We start from the raw sequence: 26,336 nt of genomic DNA, 5'->3' as shown, positions 1-26,336 counted from the left end.
CCTACCCTCTATTTAATGTATTATATAGAGATATTACATGACAAAATTTCACCATATACCGTATCTCTCTGATATAAATATCTCAGTATAGTATGTTATTCAAAGTTTGTCGTGTATTATTTTCCTTATAATGTCTGATGTATTAGGATAGACGATTTGTTCTGATGTGTTTTGTGATCCAACACATGACGAAATGAGACAGAATAATTAAAAATCCCACTTAAGAAATTAACTTTACTGTATTGTTGCACCCAGTTCAAGCAACAATAAGTAAAGTTTGAATGAACAGATATTCAAATTATTGTAATATAATTTCCAAACTTTTGTTCAAACTCACTTTAATCACGCACTTAATATCTTATCTAGGTTGTCTCGTTCATAAACATTACAATGCACTAGAGTTCCTCGTAATGATAAGAAGTTGGGATCACATGTGTCCTCCTTACGGAAATACCAAAATATGACATATTTATGGATTATATTTGCACTAGTTGGTAAGGTTGCAGACATTAATGTATTCTTTAAAGCCAGTCAAAGCAAGTGTATCCACTTTTCCCAAACTTTCTGTTAGTTGAGATATTCTACAAGGTAAGATAATTGTATGTAGTGTATGTACATAATTTAGCTGAAATAATAAAGATATGGACGCTGTATATCTGGCACATAAGTAATACGTCTGGTCATCAGTCTTAGGGTTAGCTTTTTTTTTTAATTTAAACGATCTGTACATGTCCTAGTCGACTATCCGTTGTTCACGAAAATGTGTTTCTTTTAAATACAAAAAGAACAAGAAAAAAAATTCATAATTTGCGTTTGTAGTTAACGGTTTGCCAATATGGTTATTATAATACATCAGTAAATAATATTTACAATGAAAGGCAACGTGATATGTAAATTATCATTTCACTTATATTGTATCAAATCTTGTCATACTTATTAACAAATTAAACATGGGCTCGTCAAGTAAGCGGTCAATTAGAAAGAAGGATTTGTTTGTGTTTAAATGTAACCAATATATCTACACAGAATCCTGAGGTAACACCAAAATAATTCCATATATGGAAGTGCTGCTCCATTTACTTTCAATTTGTTTTTGGAACATTAAACTGGATACAGGTGCTTATAAAATTAACTAACCTTCTTCGAGCATCGTTGGCATCAATGATGCATGGTTGATCTTATGTAGAGAATACGGGAGCAATTAACTTGCTAGGAAAAAAGAGGACTTTGGTCTTCCAATGCTTGTTGTCAGCAACAAATTTCCGTAAGGAATAGATAGCTTAGGATAGATCCAAAACATTTTTAAGCACATTGTTTGGATCGTTAAACAGCATAATTTCAATAATTTTTGGCAGGCGAAAATATTTTAACAGGCATGATAGACAAAACTATGAGATATCGTGAGCTGCTTCCGGCTTTTTTTATCCTTGCATAGCTCGGTGATTCGTGACATAGATGTTGGCTTGTGATTGATAGACAGATGAAGGGATCCGATGAATAAGCATGTGTTTTATTTTTTTTTTTTTGGTATCTAAAATAAAATAAAGCAAACTTTGTACCTCTGTACAAAACAAAATGTTAATTGGTATAGCAGAGCTGTTAATTGTATGAACAAATTTGTTTCGGATCGGTCGGTAAACACTATACGTTATAGCAGAAATGATCTACTACATAAGAAACTTTCATTGTGAGAACGTTAGAAGTAACCAAATGACGCAGTAAGGGTTATGGAGATAAACATTAAGTATAATCTAACACAAATATGATCAACACATCATACTTATATCTGTATGATAGTTTTTGCTTAAAATCGGCGAAAAACAAGATATAGACAGAGATATTTGGAAAGTCCAGATTCTATATATATTTATTGGAATGTTTTTGAGCCTACTTTTTTCATACATCTATTGGTTAATCTTTGAACGGAGGAGCAATGTATTAATCTTCGGAATAATTGACATGTAACACACTGTCATATAACAACATTACCAATAAGAACATATGCAGCTGTGGTCTTCTGTGACGAGGTTACGTTGTTGAAACTTTTAGTCTCATCATCCTTTCAACACTGCAAAAAATCAATCAAAAAATTAGGAAATGAAATTTTGTGTCATTTGTCCGTACAAATTATTGTTTTTTGTTTAGTTCTTTGCATGTTTTTTTTTATTTAGATATAACTGTTTTACGATGCAGTTTAGCTGAAGAAAATTTCCAGACAAATCCGGAAGGTAACATACATTTGCGTTGAAAACAATCTACGTTATATTGGGTATTACATCTTACTAACAGGACAAGACATGGTAGGGAAAATTCCCTGTCTGTTTTCGTAAAAATCTTCTAAATTTAAATTAGGGTGATCATAAGAGATTGTGTGTGTGTGTGTGTGTGTGTTTGAATTTTAATGTCGTCGAAAGTTTAACAAGAGAAACATACAACGTACAAAGATACAAGAGGTACAGCTTGATGTTTTAATTTCTAAAATTTAAAATTGAACAACAGTGGCTTTTGCTAATTAAGTAGACATGATTAAGCTCAATTTGTCTTATATAACCACTTTTACAAGAAAAGTTTTAAACGAGTTACCAAATGCTCATTACTGTTTACTGACAGATTATCGTTATAATATGTTAATGCAAATGTATAAAATGCTGATTATTTAGTTCGATGTTTGCAAATACAACTAATCATACAACCTTTTTTTAACAAAATAAAAAATGTTGTTGTTAGTTGTTGTTTGTTTTATATTGATCATTATTACATAAACGAGTCCTCTTTTTTGCTGCTCAGATTAAATTGATAATAAGTTAATTGTATCTTTCAGTTGAAGTTACCGTTCCAACTTTAATAGAAGGAATCAAATGTTTTGAATGTGGAGATATTGAGGGTAATGGAGCAACATCGTTGTCTGACTGTACTTCTGTTCTTACTTGTTCACCAGGACAGGTAATAGTAAAATTGACAAATAGGTCGGAAGTATTGAAAAACGATAAAATTTCTATGATAAACGAATGAACAAATCAGCCTTTGTTTTAAAATATTCAAAGAATCAAAGAACGATTTTTATTTATTTTTATTCTACTTGGTAGTTTCCCACAGTGCTGCTTTGTGCTGAATCTGGTACGGATTAATAATTCCAAGACGAGCAACACTGACTGTAACGTTTATTACAAGAGTTAAAGCGAGGATCTCAGAATGTATAACATGTTCAAATATATACTGTTCAATTATACAAGACACATCCATCCATCAATGTGAATCTGGACATAAACATTCTATGTGTCCAGTTAACCCGCCCATTTTATTATTTGTGTACAAGTATTTTTTGTCCTCCAGGTATCAATACATTTTTTTTTGTATCCACTTGTTACTTGTTACTTGTTGTTTTTCACAACATGTTCTTTTACTTCCTCTTTTTGGTTGTTTTATACCTGTACATGCATATAATTCAATTTATAGTTAATATGAACAATGCTAATTCTTAAAGTCATTACACATTCCTCCCTTTCTCAAAAATAACAATTTAATCAATAATGTCTAATCACTGTTCTATCACAGAGAGGTTACTCCATGAAAAAGATGACTAGTATACCAAAGTTTGCAAAATTTATATAAGTGATATTTTTTCTTATAATTTTCAGTAAACATTTAATATTTACGGGATACATTCGACCAGTATTTTTCTTCATGCCGGTAAACAATCGAATCATATTAAAGAGGATGATAAGTACAGGATTATATTTTGCTGATGTTTTAATTGTATTTTATATTTTTACCGTTTGATTGATTCTATTTTACTTTTTTTATTGTAGTATTGCTACCTAGAGAACATATATGATAATAAAAAAGGCATCCGATACTATCGCGGAGGCTGCAGAGACCCCGATGTACGTCTTATAGATTTGAAAAGTATATAAACAACGATACAATTACCTCTGCGCCTAATAAAAATCTATGTAGTGCTTAAAACAAATAACAAAGGAAATACCAATTGAAACACAATTGAAAACAATTCTGTCTCAAAATATGAGTTCAAACATATTTTAAACGAACAAATCTCGGTCGATTTGTGTACAAATTGTTAAAGCGTAATCAAGGGAACCAAGGTTATAGTGGTAATGAAAGGAATGTAATCTAGGGACAAAGACCAGACATGGAAAACAGACATACACAACAAAGAAAATAAAGTAACTAAAATCATACATACAAAGTAACAAAAGCAAAGGAGCAACTCGAGCTCCTCTAAAAACTAGGAGTATGGACCAGGTGCACCGGTAAGGTAAGCGTCCTCTGCTTTTCTAGAAACACCCGCCCAGTTGCTTATAAAAAGTCAAGTCCAGGGTAGATAAACGAGGAAAGGAAAACTATAACCCATTGACTGAATCAGTTGCAGATGAATAGACCATGACGATCCACGAGTTCATGATGACGACCATAAAACTTCTGTAGTGATGACTTCAATCTTGTAGCAACATAACCCTGTTCCAGAAGTCTTTTTGTTAGAGTTCTAGCGCGATACAAAAATTCTGTGTAGTTTCGGCAAGCTCATGCATGACGTATGAGTTGTGATACGAACACTCCATACGCAGGTGCTGAGGGGATGTTGCCACAGAAAAAAAACTAAAAAGAAATTATCGGTGATCGACATGTTCATTTGCAAGACTTTATTTATCCATCGGTGGTAAGCTTACATTTATCTTTTTACTGGCTTAACGATTCGTTCAAATAACACTCTTTCTAAATACAAGATCAACACCCATGAGGACTTCTTTATTTACTTTTTTAAACAGACTTTTATTTTTTGAAATAAATCCTCATTTCCTGTACTTGTTTTGTAGATATGTTTATCTACTATTGTTCAAATTAAGATTTTATTAAATGATGTTGATAAAGAAAAAGATTCGGGATTCGAACGTTTATCAAGAAGACAAATGCACCAAGAACATGAAATAACCAAAATAATCTTATATATCCATCAATCTTATACCTAAGGTATGCCATGCAGCTCAATGCCCCGGACGAAAACGGAGTTTTCTAGACGAAAGAGTAACTTGTTCTGAATGTTGTTCCACTTCATTTTGTAATGGAAAGCTTTGCAATAGTAAGCAGTAATGGTACAATATAAAACCTGGTTGTGGTTTAGAAGATCTTTCCCTGTAGTTTCTACTTAAAATTTTACATTCTTACACTAAAAAACTTATTTTAAAAGGGGGTAGATTGGATTTTATGATATAATATTTGTATAAAAACAAGAACATAAACTTGGTGCAAACACCAAGGGAATGCGCCGGACAAAGAATTTGGATATTATAATTCTATACTACCCGTTGAATGTCGAATATTGGCTACCAGTTGTGACGTTTTCATACGGAATTTCGGATGTTTTTCTTTCCATCCAGGCAATTTACCTCTTTATTAATTTTACAACTGCTGGTGAGAGATTATTCCTCAAAACGAGAGAAAAATCCAAGGACATAATGATTGGGGATACCAACGATAATCTGTAGGAGAAAAATCCCCTAGCGATATTTTGTCCCAAAAAGTGCTTTAAATTATAAATCCAAATCTAGGGCATTTCTTGAAAAAAAAGTTTTCTCACATAAATTTGATTTTAATATGCATGTACATTGGTGATATTTATCACCATGTGGAAAAATGTGCTTTGTGTGGTTGATAATTGTAGATATGCAGCTACTTCTGGGAAGCTACAGGGGTAGGGAAAGCCGAGAGCATAAATCGCTACTTGCCAGTACAAATGCTCTTTATAACGTTTTCCTCGGGGCAATGCAGGGTAACTTGGATTAAATATCTCGGACCAAATTGAAGAGGTCCCGGAGCAGAAAGGACGATGTGTAGGCCCTCAGGTGTGTTACCATGCACAAAAACTCATCAATTTTGTTTCTGTTATTTGTATATAGCTGGCCAAAATTGAATCAGTCGATGACCTAGGTTGGTGATTCTTCTACTAGAGTAAACTATTGCCAAATTAGGTATATCACTGCTCGTTAGCTATTGTAGGCGACTGATCTAGGTAAGATTCCTAGACAAAAAAACCCTGGTTCTCCTAGATAGACATACGGCTAAATAACTCATCTTGTGAATGAACACACTATAAAAAATCAACAAACGGCTGGACACATTGAAGTAGCGAGTTGCTTCTATGCGAGTAACTGCAACAATGTACAAAGCGGAAGCCCTTCAATGGAAACTCAGTGCAAGGACGGTTACCTCAGGGATCCACAGAAAACTATTAAAATTGGTACCTGGAATGTTACAACAATGTACCGGATTTCAAAAGCGTTGGGTGAAAGATAAATAAAACACTGCCATCATGGGAATAACTGAATGTTGATGAATTGAAAAACTGTCTAAACAGGTATACCATTATCTAGTGAGGAAATAAGGGTAACACGAAAATTACCGAACCCTAATCCGATCCACAATCAAGTCCAATCAAATCCAATGTAAAGCTGGCAAAATATGTATCACACCTCCGAGCAACTGGTACCGCCGACATGATTACCAATATAAAAAAAATGAGTTGGCTTAACTATTTACACCTAACAGTTTAATATAATGGGATCAAATACATGAAAGAATAATAAAAGTTTGCTTTAATTCGTCCTATGCAAAGACCGCCATAAATCAATGTTATTCACCTAAAAGAGATGCAGCTGAAGACGTGAAGGATCCTATCATAACCCAGATTATTGTATTAATGTTCAATATATCAAAGGTAACAGAATGCCAAAGTTGGTAGTGACAACAGTCATCATGAAAAATCAATGGACAGAGAAGGAATTGAAATGATGAATGGAAATGGGAGAAGACTATCAACATATGGTCTTTTATTGGAATTACCTTTTTCAAACATAAGGATATACATGGAATTCACCAAACAAATATGACAGAAAAGAGAAAGATCTTGTTATCAACAACGAAAAATAGAGATTTCCCTCCTTAGAAGAGATAATATATAGGAACATGAACAGTGATCATCATCTTATAATAGCAAAACTTAAACTGAAAAGTTAAAAAGTAGGGGAGGAACAAATGGAAAAATAATTGCGTGATGCAGAAGTCAAAAAGTTTTTTCATTGAACTAAAAAAGAAAATTAAAAATAGGTGTAATGCACCGTTAGGATAAGCGTCCTCTGCTTTTCTAGAATCACCCGCCGAGTTGCTCATAAAAAGTCAAGTCCGAGGTAGACGAAAGAGAAAAGGAAAACTATGACACATTGAACAAATCAGTTTTCATGGCGCAGATGGATACACTGTAACGATCCACTAGTTCATGATGATGACCTTAAAACTTTTTCTTGTAGCAACATAACCCTGCTCCAGAAGCCTATTTGTTAGAATTCTAGCGCGACACAAAAAGTCTGCGTAGTCTTGGCAAGCTATGGCATAACGTATGAGTTGTGATATAAACACTCCATACGCAGTTGCTGAAGGGATGTTGCCACCGATGAAAGAAAAGTTGACAATTTTGAATGAAAAGTCATCACGTTTGTTGTAAAGTTTGGTCAGGAGTTTTCCTTTACCATCGATTTCTATGTGTAGGTCAAGATATAAGGCTGACCTCACAGTGTCTGTAGTATCCTTTATCTCAAGTTCTTTGGGGGTAAACGGGATAATCAAATCTCCAAAATTAGGATTGTTTAAAAATAATACGTCATCTATATAGCGGAAACTGAGATTAAAGGATCAGGCTAAATGATATTCTTTCTTTCGGATCAGATCAGCTATAAAGGCAGCCTCATAAGAGTGAAGGAATAGGTCAGCAAGTAAAGAAGCACAATTTGTTCCCATTGGAATACCGACCGTTTGTTGTCGATTAAAAATTACAGCATTTGTAAACATCTTCTGTATATTTGGAAGATGACTTGGAATTATTTCTTACAAAGTATGAGGAATCAATACCAAGAACTATATATTTGTATCTAGGTGTACCATCTTGTATGGAAAAAAAAACAACGATGTATAATGTTTTAAAGTCAGGATTTCAACTGAGTATTTGGAATAGAAGTATACAGTGTTGAAAAATCATAGGTTTTAATGCTATTATATTCTGATAATATTCTTGAGCTGATTCTCTCCAAACGATCTTTCGAATTTTTCAGGATCCACATTGAATTAATACCACTACGTGAGTTACAAGTGTTGTGGTAGGACTGCAGAACCTCTTTGACAGCTGTGAGTATTGGAGTTAAAAGTTTTGAAAGACGTTTGGTGGTACATTTCGCAGATCCAGCTATGTAACGTTGTTTGTATGGATTCTTGTGGAGTTTAGGAATCCTGCACATAGACGGTTAATCACAGTCATAGTCCTTGGTAAAGAGCCCAAAGCGGATAGCACAGATTTATGGTTTTCCACAATTTCTTCTCTGGAGAGTGTGGTAGCAGTGAAGAAAACATAATGAAGTCATCAACATCAAATCAGCTAGCATTTTAATATTTTAGCTGTTTTATTATAAACCTCATTCATATCTTGTATACTTATGTTTGTCCAATAAATAGGCTAAAACATAGTATGAACAACACACGTCTTACTGTGCGATAATTACTTCTCTTTCATGCTTCAGATATTCAGTTTAATAAAACATACAAATATTATAATATAAAAATGTAACACTTTATTTTTATAGGACCTGTGACCCTGCATTTCATAATTTGATAGATGGTATAAATACATTATTAGTGAAGACTATCTTAAGAATATGAAATGATAAAAATCTTAACAGTCTATAACTTTTGTCAACTTACATGTGTGTAACGAACAGTATACAGAAATAACGTACATTTATCTTGAAACCCTTATATTGGGCAATCGAAATGCATAGACCATATAAATGATAAACAGCCAGTGGCGGAATACTGCAAACGTATTAATTTTCGCAGATTATGTCAAGTGAACATATTCGTGGGTATCAATTTTCGCGGTTTCAAAAAATGATTAGCGTTATAGTGTTAAAAAGCAATCTCGCGTGTACTATTTTTCGTGGTTTTCTGTCCATCACGAAAATAGCAAAAAATAGTAAGTTGTAAAGTACTGTTTTTTTTTCTTTTCAAATTGCTACATTGGGATATCCCCCGCTTCGAATAAAATATCGCTATTTTTTATTCTTACTTTTACAAAATGTAATTTCTTTATTCAAATTTAATTGCAATGCCTAGACACTTGCATTTTTCACAATTGTCTAGATCATAACCTATATCGATTTTATGTCGGTGCCCTGATTTTGTTCTTTAAACTATTTTTCAGTACTAGACAATCACAATCCTGGTTTTCTTAGCTGTTATCAATGTGAGTCGATGAAAGATATTAAGAAGTGTCATCACTACGTAGACTGTTCTCCTTCTCAGGTTTGTACATTCAATGTAAATTTAAGGGCGGATAAAGAATACAAACATCAGAAACATTTTCGTATGTCAGAATTAAGTTGATCTGCTTTGAACAATTGTAGGCAACATAGGACAAAATTTACAAAACTATATACAGAATTCATACCACAGTTAAGCAAAAAAATTTTAAAAAAAATTAAAACAATTATTAACAACAATGATTTGAATAGGATTTTCGGATTATATCAGAACAAAAAATAGTGACATCAATTGTATATTGTACCACCAAACCTCTTTCAAAATTTTTAAATTCTATACTCACAACTGTAAAAGAGGATCTGCAGTCCTACAACAACACGTGTTACTCCCGTAGTGGTATTAATTTAATGTGGATCCTGAAAAATTCGAAAGATCTTTTGGAGACAATCAGTTCATGACTATTATCTGAATATAATAGCTTTAAAACCTATGATTTTTCAACACTGTTGACTCAATTCTTATACTCAGTTAAAATCCCGACTTAAAAACATTATACATCGTTGTTTTTCCAAAAAAGATGGTACACCTAGATACAAATATATAGTTCTTGGTAGAGATTCCTCATACTTTGTAAGAAATAATTCCAAATCATCTTCCTCTGTATATTTGGAAGATGATTTGGAATTATTTCTTACAAAGTATGAGGAATCTCTACCAAGAACTATATATTTATATCTAGGTGTACCATCTTTTTTTTGGAAAAACAACGATGTATAATGTTTTTAAGTCGGGATTTTAACTGAGTATAAGAATTGAGTCAACAGTGTTGAAAAATCATAGGTTTTAAAGCTATTATATTCAGATAATAGTCATGAACTGATTGTCTCCAAAAGATCTTTCGAATTTTTCAGGATCCACATTAAATTACAAAATGCTGGAATTTTTAATCGACAACATATTTGTGGTGGACGTGTTTTTCAACAAATGGCCGGCATTCCAATGGGAACAAATTGTGCTCCTTTACTTGCTGACCTATTCCTTCACTTTTATGAGGCTGACTTTATAGCTGATATGATCCGAAAGAAAGAGTATCGTTTGGCTAGATCCTTTAATCTCAGTTTCACCTATATAGATGACGTATTATCTTAAAACAATCCTAATTTCGGAGATTTGATACATTGCATCTACCCAAAAGAATTTGAGTTAAAGGATACTACAGACACTGTGAAGTCAGCCTCATATCTTGACCTACACATAGAAATCGATGGTAAAGGCAAACTATTGACCAAACTTTACAACAAACGTGATGACTTTTCATTCAAAATTGTCAACTTTCCTTTCATCTGTGGCAACATCTCCTCAGCACCTGCGTATGGAATGTTCATATCACAACTCATACGTTATGCCAGAGTTTGCCGAAACTACGCAGACGTTTTGTATCGTCCTAGAAGTCTAACAAAAAGACTTTCTGGAACAGGGTTTTGTTGCTACAAGATTGAAGTCATCACTACAGAAGTTTTATGGTCGTCATCATGAACTCGTGGATCGTTATGGTGTATCCATCAGCGCCATGAAAACTGATTTCTTCAACGGTTCACAGATTTCCTTTCCTCGTTTGTCTACCCCGGACTTGACTTTTTATGAGCAACTCGGCGGGTGTTTCTAGAAAAGCAGAGGACGCTTACCCTACGGGTGCACCTGGTCCATGCTCCCAGTTTTTAGTGGAGCCCGAGTTGCTCATTTGTTTTGTTACTTTGTATGATTTTAGTTACTTTATGTTCTTTGTTGTGTATGTCTGTTTTCCATGTCTGGTCTTTGTCCCTGGATTGCATTCTTTTGACTTGACAGCAAATGAAATGTTTTTGTTTATTAATCCTAAGAGTTATCTATATTATTAAAAAAAAATAAATGTTTCACGTTCTTTCAAAGGAATGTGCGATAGACATGAAAATAGTATTCGCAGGAAGTTTGGCTTATAGTGAGTACAACTCTTACTGCGAACAAAAAACGGTAAGATTTTTATTATTATTTTCGAGTTTTTCATTTCCTTTTGTTCCTTTGTACGTATTATTTTAGTTAGTTTTTGTTCTTTATTGTGTGTGTCTGTTTTCCATGTCTGGTCTTAATCCGTCCCTTAATTACATTCTTTTGATTTCCGCTACAATCTTGGTTCCCTTCGTATAACAAAATTGTTTCTACATAAAACAAATAGCTGTTGACATAATTTGAGCTAAATCAACTTTTAACATTGAAACCCAATTGTTCATCAATGAAACAACCGAGTACTTTACCAGCATGGTTGGATATCCAATTTCCAACTCAGATAATAAACATGTTTACTATACACCTCCATCCGTCGTGTACAATTATTCACTTAAAGAAATAAAATCAAATTTATCTATACAGTAAATTATATTCACAGTGTCTAGATAACGAAATAATTAACTTATCGTTTGCATAGTCACTTTGTAGCAATCTTATTTTTATAATGTCCTGACTTATAGAATATATACGTTGTACACACTGAAGTACTGAACGTACTTCATGGTAACCAGAGTTTTATTATTCGCCACATATCACAAGTTTCCTTTTTTTCACTTAATACAGATAATCGTTTCTTAACATTTCTTCACGATTTCCGAAACGTAGCATTTTCCTTATTTTTGGACTTTATAACTATTGGATGATAGGACAGTTTCAATTGGCGCAATAGAAAATTTAATTTCGGGTTCATAATCATTTCCATAATCGAATTATACATCGTTGTAACATTTTCTAATGTGATCAATATGTCTTACTGTTACTCGATTTGACAGTTCAATCTTGTACGATACTGGGACGTTTTTTCTTCAACAATTTTACCAGTAACTCATTTTGTTTGTGAATCCTGAACAAAATTGCGAACATATACATTATCCCCTTCCAGGTAAATTCGTAACTATGCCGTTCTCTCATAATATTTTGTCTATGTTTATTCGTTTTATAAATATACGGTCTTCAGCATTCGGAACAATAAGGTCTAGTCTACACCTTAACTGTCTTCCATCAGATTCGGCGATAATTGTGTTAATGTTTGTGATGTAAGTCTGTAATTGAACAGAAATGATTGAAATTTCTCCTCCAGAGTTCCTTCTTCATCTGTTTCAATTCCTTCTTTGAACATTTGCACTGCTCGCTCTGCGCATCCATTAGATGCCGGATGCCACGGTGCATTTATTCTGTTAATTATTCCATTCATTTTCATGTAACTTGTTAATTCAGTAGTGGTGAAATTTCCACCATTGTCAGTCACAATAACATTTGGCAATCCATGTGCAGCAAATGATCTCCTTTACTTTGCAATTGCAACTGCTGATGACATGTTGCTTGTTATGTATATATCTATCAACTTTAAATATGTATCTATAATTATCAGATATGTCCTATAAATGGTCCTGCATGATCAAAATGCAGTCGGGACCACGGTTTACTCGGAAATTCCCATGGGTGTAGTGGTTCCTCTGCAGGTATATGTCAATTTTCTTGACAATTACTACAACTTTTTTTCGAAATCTAGATCAATACATGGCAACCATAGGTAGCTTTTTACTTATCTGTTCATCCTTGGATGACCTTGGTGTAATTCATTTAAAACTGTTGACTTGGCATACTGGATAATAATTGCCCTACTGCCCTATATATGCTTATATATGGCTTTAATTCGTCGGGTGATGCAGGCGTCTACACAACTTAAACTTCTCTGACACTAAAGACAAAGTTTTTAAATGTTCCTTTCTAGTTTTGTTTTAAGTTATCAGTATGTCATCAACACGGACAAGCACATGCGGTTTGCCATGAACTGCATTTTCAAGTATACTTTGGAATATTTCTGGACTTGATGATAGCCCATAAGGTAACCTATTATATTTGGATAGTCCCTTATGAGTGTTGATATATCTAAATCTGTTGCTTGATTCAAATCCAATTTAATAAATTCTTGTCTACAAGCTAGTGCAGCATACAAATCTTCAGACTTTAGAATATGGTAATTATCTAACTTTGATACGTCCTTGATAGTTACTTTGTAATCTCCACATATTCTGATTTCATCCGATTCCCTTACGACTGAGACAATGGGTGTTGCCTTTTCAGATAATGTAACTGGCTCTAATTGACCTTTTTTATAATCGTTCTAACTCTTCCTCGACCTTATCCTTCAGTCCATACGGTAGAGGGCGAGATGTAGTACATTGGTTTTGCATCTTTTCAAACGTAGCTTTTAGCTTTCACTGACGAAATACATTCTAATTCATCTTAAAACACTTCTTTATTCTCCTCTAGAATTTCACCGAGTTTGCAATTCATCGTTGGTTGCGGACATCTTTTATGATTGCCTCCATGTCGAGCAATCCCCCTGTCTCCTTGTCGAACCGCCGTGTGACCCTCTTGATTGAGGTCTAGCACTTGTAGTCTTGTTGATTGATTTTGCGGTGCTACACCACTAGCTTGGATGTCGCGAGCATTCTTTGCTACGGTGTCTATGGCTGATGCCATGTCTAAAGCTATAGGTAAATCAAGTTTTGGTTCCACTAAAAGTCATCGCTGGGTTCTATCACTGTTAATTCCCACTACTAGTCTCTTTACATAGCACTCAATATGTTGTTGTAGTTACAAAGTTCTGCCATACTTCTCAGTTCCGCTACATATGCACGATTCATCACTGTGCCTTGTTTGACTATTGAATTTGAATAATATTCGTATGCTTTCGGATGGTATTGGTTGTTTGTGTTCATTTATTAGTTGCACTTGTACATTTTCAGATGGACACCAAATGACAGACAAATTCAACTCATTGAATTTGTGTGAACATTAATATTTAGGAACATCATGTCCTTCCGATTGATAATATACTCGACGAGTGTGAATTGCTGCACTTTAATAAACCTTACTTTTAATTTGAATTATATCCGTAATTCATCTCAGAAGAAATAATTGAAACAACGGTAGTCGAAATAAAACATACAAAAATTACGTATTTATGATTAAATATAACTCTTTTATTGTTAGAAATGTAAAGAGTTCCCATTGCTTGCCAAACGCACGGGCCAAGTCTTTGGACAAACGAAATGCTGCAATACAACGCTTTGTAACGACCATTACAAGCCTGAAGGTAAATTTAAACTGTTTCTTTTTCTAGCAGTGCCTGGCGAAATTAAGGGATTATATAAATTGTACTGCAATCCTTATATGATAAAAACTATTTACACAATTTATTCTTCTGAAAACTTATAAGTCAAAATAAATACCATTAAAATTTATAGATATTTAGTAAAAATTCTTGATTCTTCGTATCGAATATGGTAGAACACCGCGATGTCTTTTTTCGATTAATATTGGTAAAGAGTACGTCTTGTTTATGAATTAATTTGGAATCTTAATCTTCCTATATATTTGAATCTTATGCTTCTGGTGAGATTACGTTTTGTAACACATGAACGGCAATATTTCCGTTAGATTTTTTTTTGTTATTTTAAAGAATGTAACAGACAAAATTCTAGATAATATGTTAAATGATAAAATTATTGTTGGTATATATTAATTCCCAAGGAAAACTTAGGAAGTGGAATGCCCATGCCGATTTTGTTTTCCGATATTGGAAAATACGGAAGCGTCAATGATGAGTCAATCCAAATACGTCAAAGTCGAAGTACATGGCCATAACAAGAAAATAGGAAACAAAGACGATGTACATACACCCAACCGAATAAAACAGATCACATATGAAAATAAAGATAAGGAAACACAAAACTAGAGGCTCGCATGGCTTGATACGCAACTTTCTAAATTTCACTTGGCAATGACTTCAACACGGCTTTGACGATTTACGCGAAAATTTTGTCCACATGAAGATCTCTCTGTAATGAACACGTTTACCAAAGACAGAAATTTGCTAAAATTAATGGGTTTGGATATATATATATGCAAAACATTTCTGTCTGAATCCTATGTCTTATTTTTATCAAGGGCAGCTATGTTTTTCGACGATTCAAAAATCTCCATACCAGTAGTACGCAAAAACCCTTAGGAAACATTCATACCAAGTTTAGATCTAATTGTTTATGTAGTTATGGAAAAACACGTCGAAAAAGTTGAATGACTCCAGCACGACTAGATAGAAATACACAGCTAAATCCCATGATGCTGAACACTTTTACTCCCATATCAGAATCTAATTCAGTTTAACCTAAAAGTTTAGGAGATAAATGCGAAAACTGCTGTCTTACATTTTTATATTTTAGTAGCGACGGCCATGTTTTCGACAGATAAAAAATCCCATGCCAATTCTAAGCAGAATACCCTGAAAAAATATGCAAACCAATTTTGGCTTTAATTGGTCTTGTAGTGTCAGATAAGAAGATGGTTGAAAGTAGTAAATTTTAAAATAGAGAAAATATTCCTACATAGCTTAATAGATTCACACGAAAAATGACCAAAGATATATCTCATCATGCTGAGCACTTAGTAAGAATTTTGCTTTACCTAATAGTTGTGGAGATATATGCGGAAAACTTCTGTCTTACCCCCTTTGTTCTATTTTTAGTAACGACGGCCATATTTTTTACGGATAAAAAAATTCTTATTAGTTTAATAGTGTCAGGGAAGAAGAGTTTTGAATACAAAAAATACCAGTTTTATATATTGTAAATTTCGATATGCTGTACACGTGTTTCAATGAGTAACCACTCATCAGCAGCATTAAAATCAAATATGTGGGAAGATCATAATCAAAAAATTAGTTGTATACAAGAAGTACTCATAACCAAATCTATCGAAACAGGAAGCCAAATTCATCACCGAGAGATTCTACCATATGCAATGCAAGGAATGAAGCCTCGGTGTTTTCCGTATTTTTAAATTTGGAATACTGCAAGAATTCATAAATAGGGTAGATAAAATGTGATATTATTCGGGGTCAGACAAGTCTAACTACTGGTTTGGTGAATACACTCGGGGACCTCAGGTCCGCCAGCAGTGGTATCGACCCAGTGGTTAACTACAACGACGGACGGTGACGACGGCGGGTGATGCCGACGACAGACGCCAAGTAATGGCAATAGCTAAAAAAATTAACACCAACAATATAACCCCCATAAAACGGAAGGATAAGCATATCCTTCTCCTCAGCTGCACCCGCCATATTGCCAGTGAGTATAATATGTTATGGTCTAGTAACGGTAATGCAGCTCCACTACACGAATCACAAACTGGTCCCCCTCAAATATCAAAATCATTCACACTTATCATGCGGTGGCATCCAATTCAACAGAGTATCATGATGTAAATAAAGTAAACAATACAGAAATTGTGGCATACTAGTATATCCAAAATAGACAAATTAAGTTAAATAAAGTTAAATAATTAAAAATCACAATATAACATGGGACAATACAAGTACATACGTCATATATAACATATCAATAAATTGTGGAAAAAAACTGACACCGTGTCAAGAATTTCATAAATTTTCATCTTTTGGAAATTTATAAAAAATGAAAATTAGTGCTTAACTACATCGTTAAGAATGACAAACATTACATACAATGCATTATACATTTTAACGATAAAAAGGAAATAACCTTCTGGTCTGATTATAATTATTTGAGTTGTTAGGAAACTTCGAAAACATATTCAGAATCAACCACTTTTAATACAGAAAAATCAATGTTTTTTTTCCAGACATCATGGTAAGTTTAACATTCTAATGGAACACAAAAGTTTGTTGGATATTATAATTGGATGCTACCGAATGATAAGTGTGAATCATTATAGAGATAGCAGTAATTTACCGAATGTCCCTAGTGTAACAAAAACTCGATAATTCACAGTGTGAAATAAATTCGATAATTTCATTCTCGTAGTTTCCCTTGCCAAAACGTCAAAACACGAATATCAATCCGCTGTTCACAAACTTTTAAATTTATGTTGAAAATAGCAAAGAATAATGGAGGAAATCTATAGGATAAATAGGATAATCAATTGGTTATCGTGAATAACCAAAATATGAGCACTCGTGATCATAAATTTGGTTATTCACTCTTTCCAACTAATTATCCTATTATTATTTTTTTATTTTCTCTGTATTGTCCATATTATAGAATTCGTCTGTTTTCAACATGATTTTTTTAAAATTCTGAATAAATCTGAACGTTTTGATTTATTGGGGAGTCTTACACCGTCGATTAATGCATCAATCGTTTTGGTGTTTGTTTTCTGTCTACCTTTTACACATTTTGTGAAAAATATTAAAAATACAACAACAAAATACATATAATTGATCCATAATTGTATATATACATGTAAATTATTTTTTATATCTGTTAAGTCTTGGCAAATTGTGTTAATCAGCGATTGGGCAGCTTGATGGGTTCTTTTGAACTTTTATTTACCGAATTTGTTAATCCCCTTTTTGGTCGTAACTGATTTCACAAGAAATGCGCATTAGCTGAGACCATTGAATTGCATATCTTAATAATCCTCAAAACCTAATAATAACAATACAGAAATGAAACAGCCTTTTACCTCGACCGACCGCTTTCAACTCAACTCTGCTACTCTGCAACAATCCCAATGATTTTCTTCAATCATTCAATGGAATAACATTCAAGCTGCTCGAGAGAGTACGAAGTTCTCGCAAACCGTATGTTTTGTTCAACATTTTGACACTAATGTTTAAGATGGTATACTCTTTCTATTTTGTGTTTTGTAACCAATTTTTGTCCCTTGTTCCTTGGCTGTGGTGATTTCTCTCTTCTTTTGTTATTACTCTTTCTTGCTTGAAGATCACAAAAAAGTCCGGGTTCCTTTGATTTTTCTTCCGTATGTTTCAAGATGTTTCAAGGTTTATCAAGACATTACACGAAGTATTCTTTTGTGTCTTCTTGCAAGATCACAGAAAATGTATTTTCAATACGAAAATTACGGTTGACATTATGTTAAAAAAATATTTTTATATTATTCAAAGAATTTTAAAACTATGTATGGTAACATGCAAACATTAATTTTAAAAAGTCTCTTCCAAGTGGGAGATACTTGATGCAAAAATGCTTTATAGAAAGGTAATTAGAATTTTATCCTTTTGAATATTACATTGTTACCAATTTTCTTTTTGAAATATGAAAGAATGTCAGAAAAATGGTATTTAAATTATTTTTTAAGACCAGTGCAGGTTTTCTACTTCTTCTAATACAGTTTACTCATTGAGGTATAGAAAACACATGTTGATTTTTACTTTACAGACAGAGGTCATCATCTAATTGTACCTCCAACAAATTACACTTGTCGTGAGTATAAAATGCGATTAATAACAATTGTTTACCTTTTATATGACTATAACTGATTTATTATTGATTTATCAAAGAATTCATACCATGCAAAAATTCTATAAGGTATTCCAATGGAGACATATTCTTAATAACCTCAAAGCATTCAAGCATACTAAATCTTGAAACAAAGTTGCCAACTAGCATAGGCACGCATGATGCATTGCAATTTGGATAAATAAGCCAGTCTTAATTTTTGGTTTGGGCATTTTTATTCGTATAGCATACAAGGTATCTACCATTTTCTTATTTACAGGTTAAGTTATAATTTTTTCTCAGTGCATGTGATTTGTGAAGTAGCACGAACATAACATATATTGTATATAAGCCTGATATAACAATTTCAACAATTGTGGAATTTTAAAGTACACAAATCATATTAATCTCTAAATCATAAATAGTATAATGAAGATTTTTTATTAGAAATTAATTCAAAGCTTTAGATGACAAGAACAGTTTTACACTTTGTAGAGTTAAAAACTTATATAGTAACTTACCAATTGAAAGCAGACGTAGACAAAATATAAGTAGAAAAAATAGAAAAAAATGTCATTTTTGTTATTCGGGAGATATTGGGGGCGAGTTCCATTATTTGTTCCAATGCATATTGTTTGATAGTGATTAGTGAGAGAAAATCTACTCCTTAAGAAAACTTACTTAAAATACCAATATTATTAAAACTTAGATGCCTATCTCATCTCATTCTGTTCTAAACAATTTATGTAAACGTATGCGAAAAAGTACAAATGTTTTGTCTCATGGGTAGTTCTCTTACATCATAAATATAGAATTATTTTATAAATATAACTCAATATTTTTCCTCCCACCCAACCCCTTGTGTATATTATATATTGGATTTAACTTGTTTTGAATTTGTTCTCTGTTCCATTGTTATATGGTGTTTAGTGCATTAATATAGAAATTGAAAGAGTAATCAAGGGAACCAAGGTTATAGCGGTAATCAAAAGAATGTAATCCAGGGACAAAGACCAGACATGGCAAACAGACATACACAACAAAGAACATAAAGTAACTAAAATCATACATACAAAGTAACAAAAGAAATGAGCAACTCGGACTCCACTAAAAACTGGGAGCATGGACCAGGTGCACCGGTTGGGTAAGCGAATAGCATCTTTTTAACAAATATAAACACCAGTATTTAAGTTTTTTCCCTAACATTTATGCGATTCTCCAAAAATTGTAGAGACATGGGACCCTCATCAATGATCTTTGATCCATGTGGCCTTTCATTTGCACCCAAGTTCAAAAGTCACAGAGTACTAGTTTTTTTCATCGAACTTTTACTTTGACATGGCCCTGTTTTGTCATTGTTCAAAATATCATTACCAAATTTGAACCATCGATTGAGCTCATTTAGGTCTTTTACAAGATGACCCTGTAAAGAATATCATTGTCCATTGTAGAAGTTATCTCCCGTTTATTGGGTTTTTTTTTCTCACCATGGTCAACATGCAGATGTCATTGTGGTCTATTAGAAAATGACCATGCTAAAGATTTCATTATCATCTTTAAGACTTATGCCCCTTTAGAACAATTTATTTTAATCGCTCATATTTTGAAAACCATAATAGATAGAATCAATCTGAATACGGTTTCATACACATAAGCAGAAGACCCTATGAATAAACATAAACATGTGTTTTGTCATCAGACCATACGGGATTTATATCTCTTGGAATATCATACTAAAGTTTTGAAAATTTATATTTCGAGAACCGGAAATTGGAACTGCAACAATGATCCTTATTCTAATGACCTTTCATTTGCTCCCAAGGTCACAGATCACACAATGCTTTCTTTTAACCTTTTCTATGATATGACCATGTTTTGTCATCTTTCAGGATATCATTACCAAATTTGGGCCATCGATACAGCTCATTGAGGATATTCTCCCTGTGAAGAATTTCATCATCCATTGTAGAAGTTACCTCCCGTTTATCAGGGTTTTTTTTTAACTTGGTCAACATGGTCCCCCACAACCCATTTTTCAGGATATCATGATCATACTTGAAGAACATGTAGATGTCATCATGTTCTATTAGAAAATGACTCCGCTAAGGATTTCATTATCATCTTTAAGACTTATGTCCCCTTAAACTTTCTTTCAATCGCTCATATCTTAATAATTATAATCGATAGAATCAATCTGAAAATGGTTTTATGTACATAAGTAGACGACCTAATGAATAAAAATAAACAAACCATACGGGAGTTATATCCCTTGAAATATCATACTAAAGTTTTGAAAATTTATATTTCGAGAACCGGAAGTTGTAGAGACATGGGACCTTCATCAGTGATCTTTGGTCTATGTGACCTTTCATTTACATCCAAGAGCAAATGTTATAGAATGCTAGAAAGCCTCCTCACTGCAAACTACAGCCTTGATATTAGATAAGTGCATATATACAGTGTATGAAATGAACATCTGGATAAGGCCTACATTTTGAGACCAAGTTTACATCTGTCTGACCGACTGTTCAAAAGTTTAAATGTTTTGCAGAATTCAGTTTGTGACCTTGACATAATTGTATGACCTTAACCTTGTAAGTTTTTTCAAGGTCAAGTAATTCTAAGATGTATGGTGGTAGTTTCATTTCTCTATGACTTCCGCTTCTGGAGTTTGTTATTGCATAATATTTTAATAATCATTGTGCTCAAAATGAGCTCTGCAATTGTCCAACTTAGTTTGTGATTTTGTTGCATGTATTCTGTAGAATATCATACTGTTTGAGATATATTGTCATAAATAATCATTACACAGAATGAAAGATCTGCTCAAGTTCAACTGTTTGACACAATACAAAGGACCAATATAAAAAACCAACGATACTACAACAACTTAAAATTTTCATATTTTCCAATGATTTTGTATATTTGATATTGCATCATTTGTCAAAGGGGGTCATGTGATATATCATTTTGAAGGTCTAAATCAGCACATTTCAAAAATTAAAGTTTCCACCTCGATAAGTCATACATGTTCGAAGAGTATGGTCATTAACTGAAAAAATTTAAAGTTCTTAGATGGTATGGTTGTTGCATATCAAATGAATGGTCTTAAAGCGTACATCCGAAATATCGTTGTTTTGTCCCGAATAAATGAGTTGGATGAGGTCAATAAGTTCAAAGCTAAAGTATTTTATACAGTTAGGTTGTCGCATATCAAATTAAAGGTCATGATGTGTACATCACAAATATCATTTTGTTATACGGAAAAAGAACCCAGTTGGGGTTGCAAAATGCTAAAGTTCACAGAAAGTAGGGTTTAATGAAAGGTCGTCGAGTTAATACTACGACCTTACATTACCAAAATCATGATGGAAACATCGACAATTGCATTTGACTACATTACCAAGTGCAAAAAAAACCCAAACTTTTGTAGAAGGTAGCATGTTATGTATCAAACCAAATGTCATTACGTGTATATTACAAAGGGATAGTTTTCAAGGGAAAGACCTTTCAATTGTTTGATAAACAACTGACATTCTAGTTCAAAATGACTTCATTAATGTAATGCTCCCTTTTTCTTGGTCATTTAAAAAAAAACTTATTACCTCTTTTATAATCACTAAGAAGAGCACTACAATCTTACCGGAACTCGAATGGTAGTTTGATACACTTTTTTTCGTGTACTGTAAACGTATTTATTTCCTGTTCATAAAACCTTTAAATTGCACAGAATGTTAGGACATTTCTATCCAACAATGAAAATACTCTGACTTTTAAAATAAATTGGAGAAAATATAGATCAAAGTAATGTAAATAAAATATCATTTCTATAGCAAATTTACCTACTACAACTACAACCCCTACCACAACATCAACGCCGACGACAGCAACACCTACCACACCAACAACTTTAGAAACAACCACACTTTCGACTACAACAACAACCACAACAATGCCTACCCCTGTTAAAACAACAGTCACATCAATTACGATATCTGTAACCACAACATCACCAACAACTACAAAACAAACAACAATGCTGGTCCCCTCAACTACGCCGGCAACAACACCAACCACAAAACCAACAACTACAACAACACTTACAACTACAACACCGACCACAACAACACCTACAACAACTACAACACCAACCACCACTACAACACCGACAACTACAACAATACCGACCACCACTACAACACCGACAACTACAATAACGCCGACCACCACTACAACACCGACCACTACAACAACTCCAACCACAACCACAACACCGACCACTACAACAACCCCAACCACAACCACAATACCGACCACCACTACAACACCGACAACTACAACAACCCCAACCACAACCACAACACCGACACCTACAACAACCCCAACCACAACCACAACACCGACAACGACTACAACTCCAACGACCACAACTATACCAACAACGACACTTCCTCCAAACCCAAGTATGTTGTTAAGAAAAAAACATTTTTTGAAATTTACCTGTAATTGGAAAACTTTTTGAAACCATCTCAAGGGTGTTTAACATAGTTCTTAAAAAGTAGTAGTTGGTTAGATGTTGTTTTTTTGTAATATTGTGTGGCCTTAAAATGTTTGTAAGGTGAAAAAACTCTTGAAAAAAATAAATATTTTGTGTGTGCATGGAGTAAACAACGCATTTTTTTTCCTTTTCAAAGATAAGGATAAGAGTCTACAATGATAAAAAAGACAACAGAGGTTTTCTTAGCTTCATTTTATTTTAGTTTCATGCCATCTCTGTCGTGGACCTAAATTTATATGTGAAAGAAGTCATGGCTCCCAGACGTGTACCAAACCAGAGCACCAATACTGTATTAATGATATAGAAAACCTCAGAGATGGTAGTAGATATGTTACTAGACGGTACGTCATTTGCGTGGAATTTTACTTTAACTGTAGATATCACCAGAGAGTATGTCATCTAAAGACAGGATGAATATAATTTTACCATAGCTCTCTCTGCATCAAAGGACCCATAATGTATTACACTACCTTTCTATTTTATTCTGTTGTCCTGGTCATATTCCAACTTTCCTATCTTTGTTTGTGTTTCGTTTCCAAGAAAAGTCAAAATTTTCGAAACAGATATGACCCCATTGCTTTATCCAATTTACGATTAGAAGGAATAGAAAATCTAAAATAGCACAATCAAGCTTCACTCTTGATTTTATTTCAAACCATCCAGATATTTTGTTTCTCCTTGATAAATAATGGTATACTTAAGATTCTTCTAAGTTTCCGTTACGTTTGATGTATGCATGCATGCTAACTCGTTTTCTTTGCTTATGTAGTGCGAAGCTTTGACAAAGGTTTTAAATAAATGTAAGCAACTGAGATGTAACACATGCTACAAGCATTAAAATAATTATAACCAGTTAAATTTCATATCTGCCAAAAAAAAAATGCAGATACACCAAATCCGAGTGTTTTGCCTGAGCATGCAAACAAGAAACAAAGTAAATCTTAATACATAAAGTATAGGTAGCGAAGATAAGGAAAACAATATGTAACCAAAAATATAATATCATTAGCAATATGAACTCCAGTAAATAAAAAACGGGAGTAACATCAGATCCTCTGTAGTGGTAAGCCCTAATCCACCGGCATCAATGCAGTTCCCCGACTGAAGTCATTTATGGGTTCCATAAAAAAAAAACAAAGTAGAAATTCACACTTGGGTGATATCCTCCAATTCATACATGCAAATTACTTTTTTCAGACTTTTTTCTTGTCCCGGAAATCTCTTCGGCTTGTTCTGAATTTCTTTTTAAATACAAGGGATTATTGTAAAAAGGGAAAGGTTGTGTCATGGATGAATTGAATTGTTTTAATCAACTATCCTATTAATTATGTGAAAAATAGTTTATAGAATTTCTCGCGTTTTATGAGATACTATGTACTATTTTGCATTCATCTTTTGTCAAATCTGCCAGTCTAATGGGCATAAAAACAGGCATACACAATTTCCTTCCGACTCTTGCTTGGAATGCTTAACTTTCATGGCTATGCAATCGACTTGAGATTTGGAAACATAGTATTGATAAGGGAATCATAGCACTTCAAGGTTATTTATTAAGGCTGCACATTTTCAGCTTAAACTCACTGGAATATCTTATCAAACAAGTCATTCTAGTTTAATGCTTGAAATAAAACTATTTGATTTGTCATTATATGCTAAATTGATAACTACTTTTTGTGGAAATTAGGAGTAACATATTTCATCAGCATATAGACGTCCGTTTGGATTTTTTTTATTTACTGGTGGTGTAACGATACTAACGATTTCGCACACTGTTTTCCTGAAGATCTACCATTACCCATTTTTAGTTATCTAAATTAAACAACTCACAATAAACGCAAACACACATAAATCTTGAACGCCAACTTATTTTTCAAAAGAAAGAAAAATATTTGAGTGACTATCTTTTGTCTTCACATGTAGTCATAGGTACACAAGATATTGAGCGACATTTAACATTCAAGACATTGTAATACAATTAATTACTGACTTTTGTAGGTGTGCAACACAGGCTGAATGTTTAAAGGACTGGATTAGCGAAAGTGCAGACAGAAATGAATGTCTGAAGTACGATGTCCAACATTTAGTGGATTCCCATTTCTTCTGTTCTTTCTGTTGCAAGGGAGACAATTGCAATATAGACACAGTTCCTTCAGACTTGGTCAGAAAAACCTAGTTTATAAAACACTGATAGTGAAATCTACATTTACTGTTCAGAACGGGTTTAAAGTGTAAAAAATAAACATTAAAATGGTTTTACATCTTTGCCCTTTCGTATTCCCTTTAAGTAGATTAAAGTCATATGTCTGCTGGAAAATGTATTTTTAATATAATGAGTTTTGACCATTAATTGCATGAAATGGGGTTTCTGAAAGATAATTTAATTACCACAGAGATGTAATCTGATTTCAGTAATCATGATCATGTTTGTACTCGTAAAGTATTAAAATAATTTTTGAAATTAAAATTGAAATTATATTTGCAAAACTGACTAATATTATGAATGAAAAGTGTATTTGAAATCGGAACCAACACAGTTAATATAAGTGAAGTGAATCATATGTCCAGACGAGATAATGCATCCATCAGTGAGCTTCCTTTTATGAACTATACTCATACAATATAGAAAAAAAATTGATTTTGTCAGCATTAAATGATGAGACTGTTGACCAAAAACAATATGCATATAGTAAGAGGAATTTTTAATCTCCAAATGCATATATCTAATATTATATAAATAGCAGTGTTTTATCGGATGTTCCCAGTGTAATAAATTTTGATAATTCACACTGAAATAAATTCGATAATTTCACTCTCACGCTTTCTCCTGCCAAAACTGAATAACTTTGATATCAATCCATCATCACAGAATTTAAAATTCATACTGAAAACATCCATAAATTATGAAGAAAATCTATATAATAAATAGGATAATCAATCGGTTATCGTGGATAATCAAAATATTATCACTTGTGCTAAGAACGCTTGAGGATTTTACTCGTGCACAGAACAAATTCTGTACACTCGTTAAATCTAGGCGTTCTTCAGCACTCATGCTCATATTTTTGTTTTACACTCTCCCCAATTAATTAACCTATAAATATTACCACCATAACTGTATGAGA

At 33.2% G+C, this 26,336-nt stretch overlaps 1 protein-coding gene across 2 annotated transcripts; it reads left to right on the top strand.

Annotated features, from left to right (window-relative positions):
• Nucleotides 1–357: 357 nt before the first annotated feature.
• LOC148611010 (uncharacterized) lies at nt 358–25,477 on the top strand. Of its 2 annotated transcripts, XM_088591040.1 has the most exons (13): nt 358–494; nt 2,172–2,228; nt 2,822–2,943; nt 3,810–3,884; nt 4,990–5,098; nt 9,263–9,363; nt 11,251–11,331; nt 14,368–14,470; nt 18,597–18,641; nt 22,490–22,991; nt 23,064–23,119; nt 23,417–23,555; nt 25,210–25,477. In XM_088591040.1, exons 1-13 carry the CDS (start codon nt 461–463, stop codon nt 25,385–25,387), a joined length of 1,602 nt encoding a protein of 533 aa, XP_088447166.1. In that variant the 5' UTR covers nt 358–460; the 3' UTR covers nt 25,388–25,477. The 2 variants fall into 2 exon arrangements, with proteins under 2 accessions (XP_088447166.1, XP_088447165.1); XM_088591039.1 differs by having other exon boundaries at nt 22,490–23,119.
• Nucleotides 25,478–26,336: the final 859 nt, after the last annotated feature.

The sequence above is a fragment of the Perna viridis genome, chromosome 7 (assembly GCF_037379345.1).
Source record: "Perna viridis isolate PV_CMFRI_1.1 ecotype Kerala chromosome 7, ASM3737934v1, whole genome shotgun sequence".
Taxonomy (NCBI): domain Eukaryota; kingdom Metazoa; phylum Mollusca; class Bivalvia; order Mytilida; family Mytilidae; genus Perna; species Perna viridis.
Note: the sequence above shows the minus strand (reverse complement) of the source record. Positions and strands in the feature narration are given on the sequence as shown.

What these genes read in the sequence shown, in the direction of transcription:
- LOC148611010 (XM_088591039.1), top strand. Translation starts at nt 461, where the DNA reads ATGACATATTTATGGATTATATTTGCACTAGTTG. An exon ending in TCCAACAAATTACACTTGTC is followed by an intron (nt 18,642 to 22,489) that starts GTGAGTATAAAA and finishes TCATTTCTATAG; the next exon opens with CAAATTTACCTACTACAACT. An exon ending in GACACTTCCTCCAAACCCAA is followed by an intron (nt 23,120 to 23,416) that starts GTATGTTGTTAA and finishes ATTTTATTTTAG; the next exon opens with TTTCATGCCATCTCTGTCGT.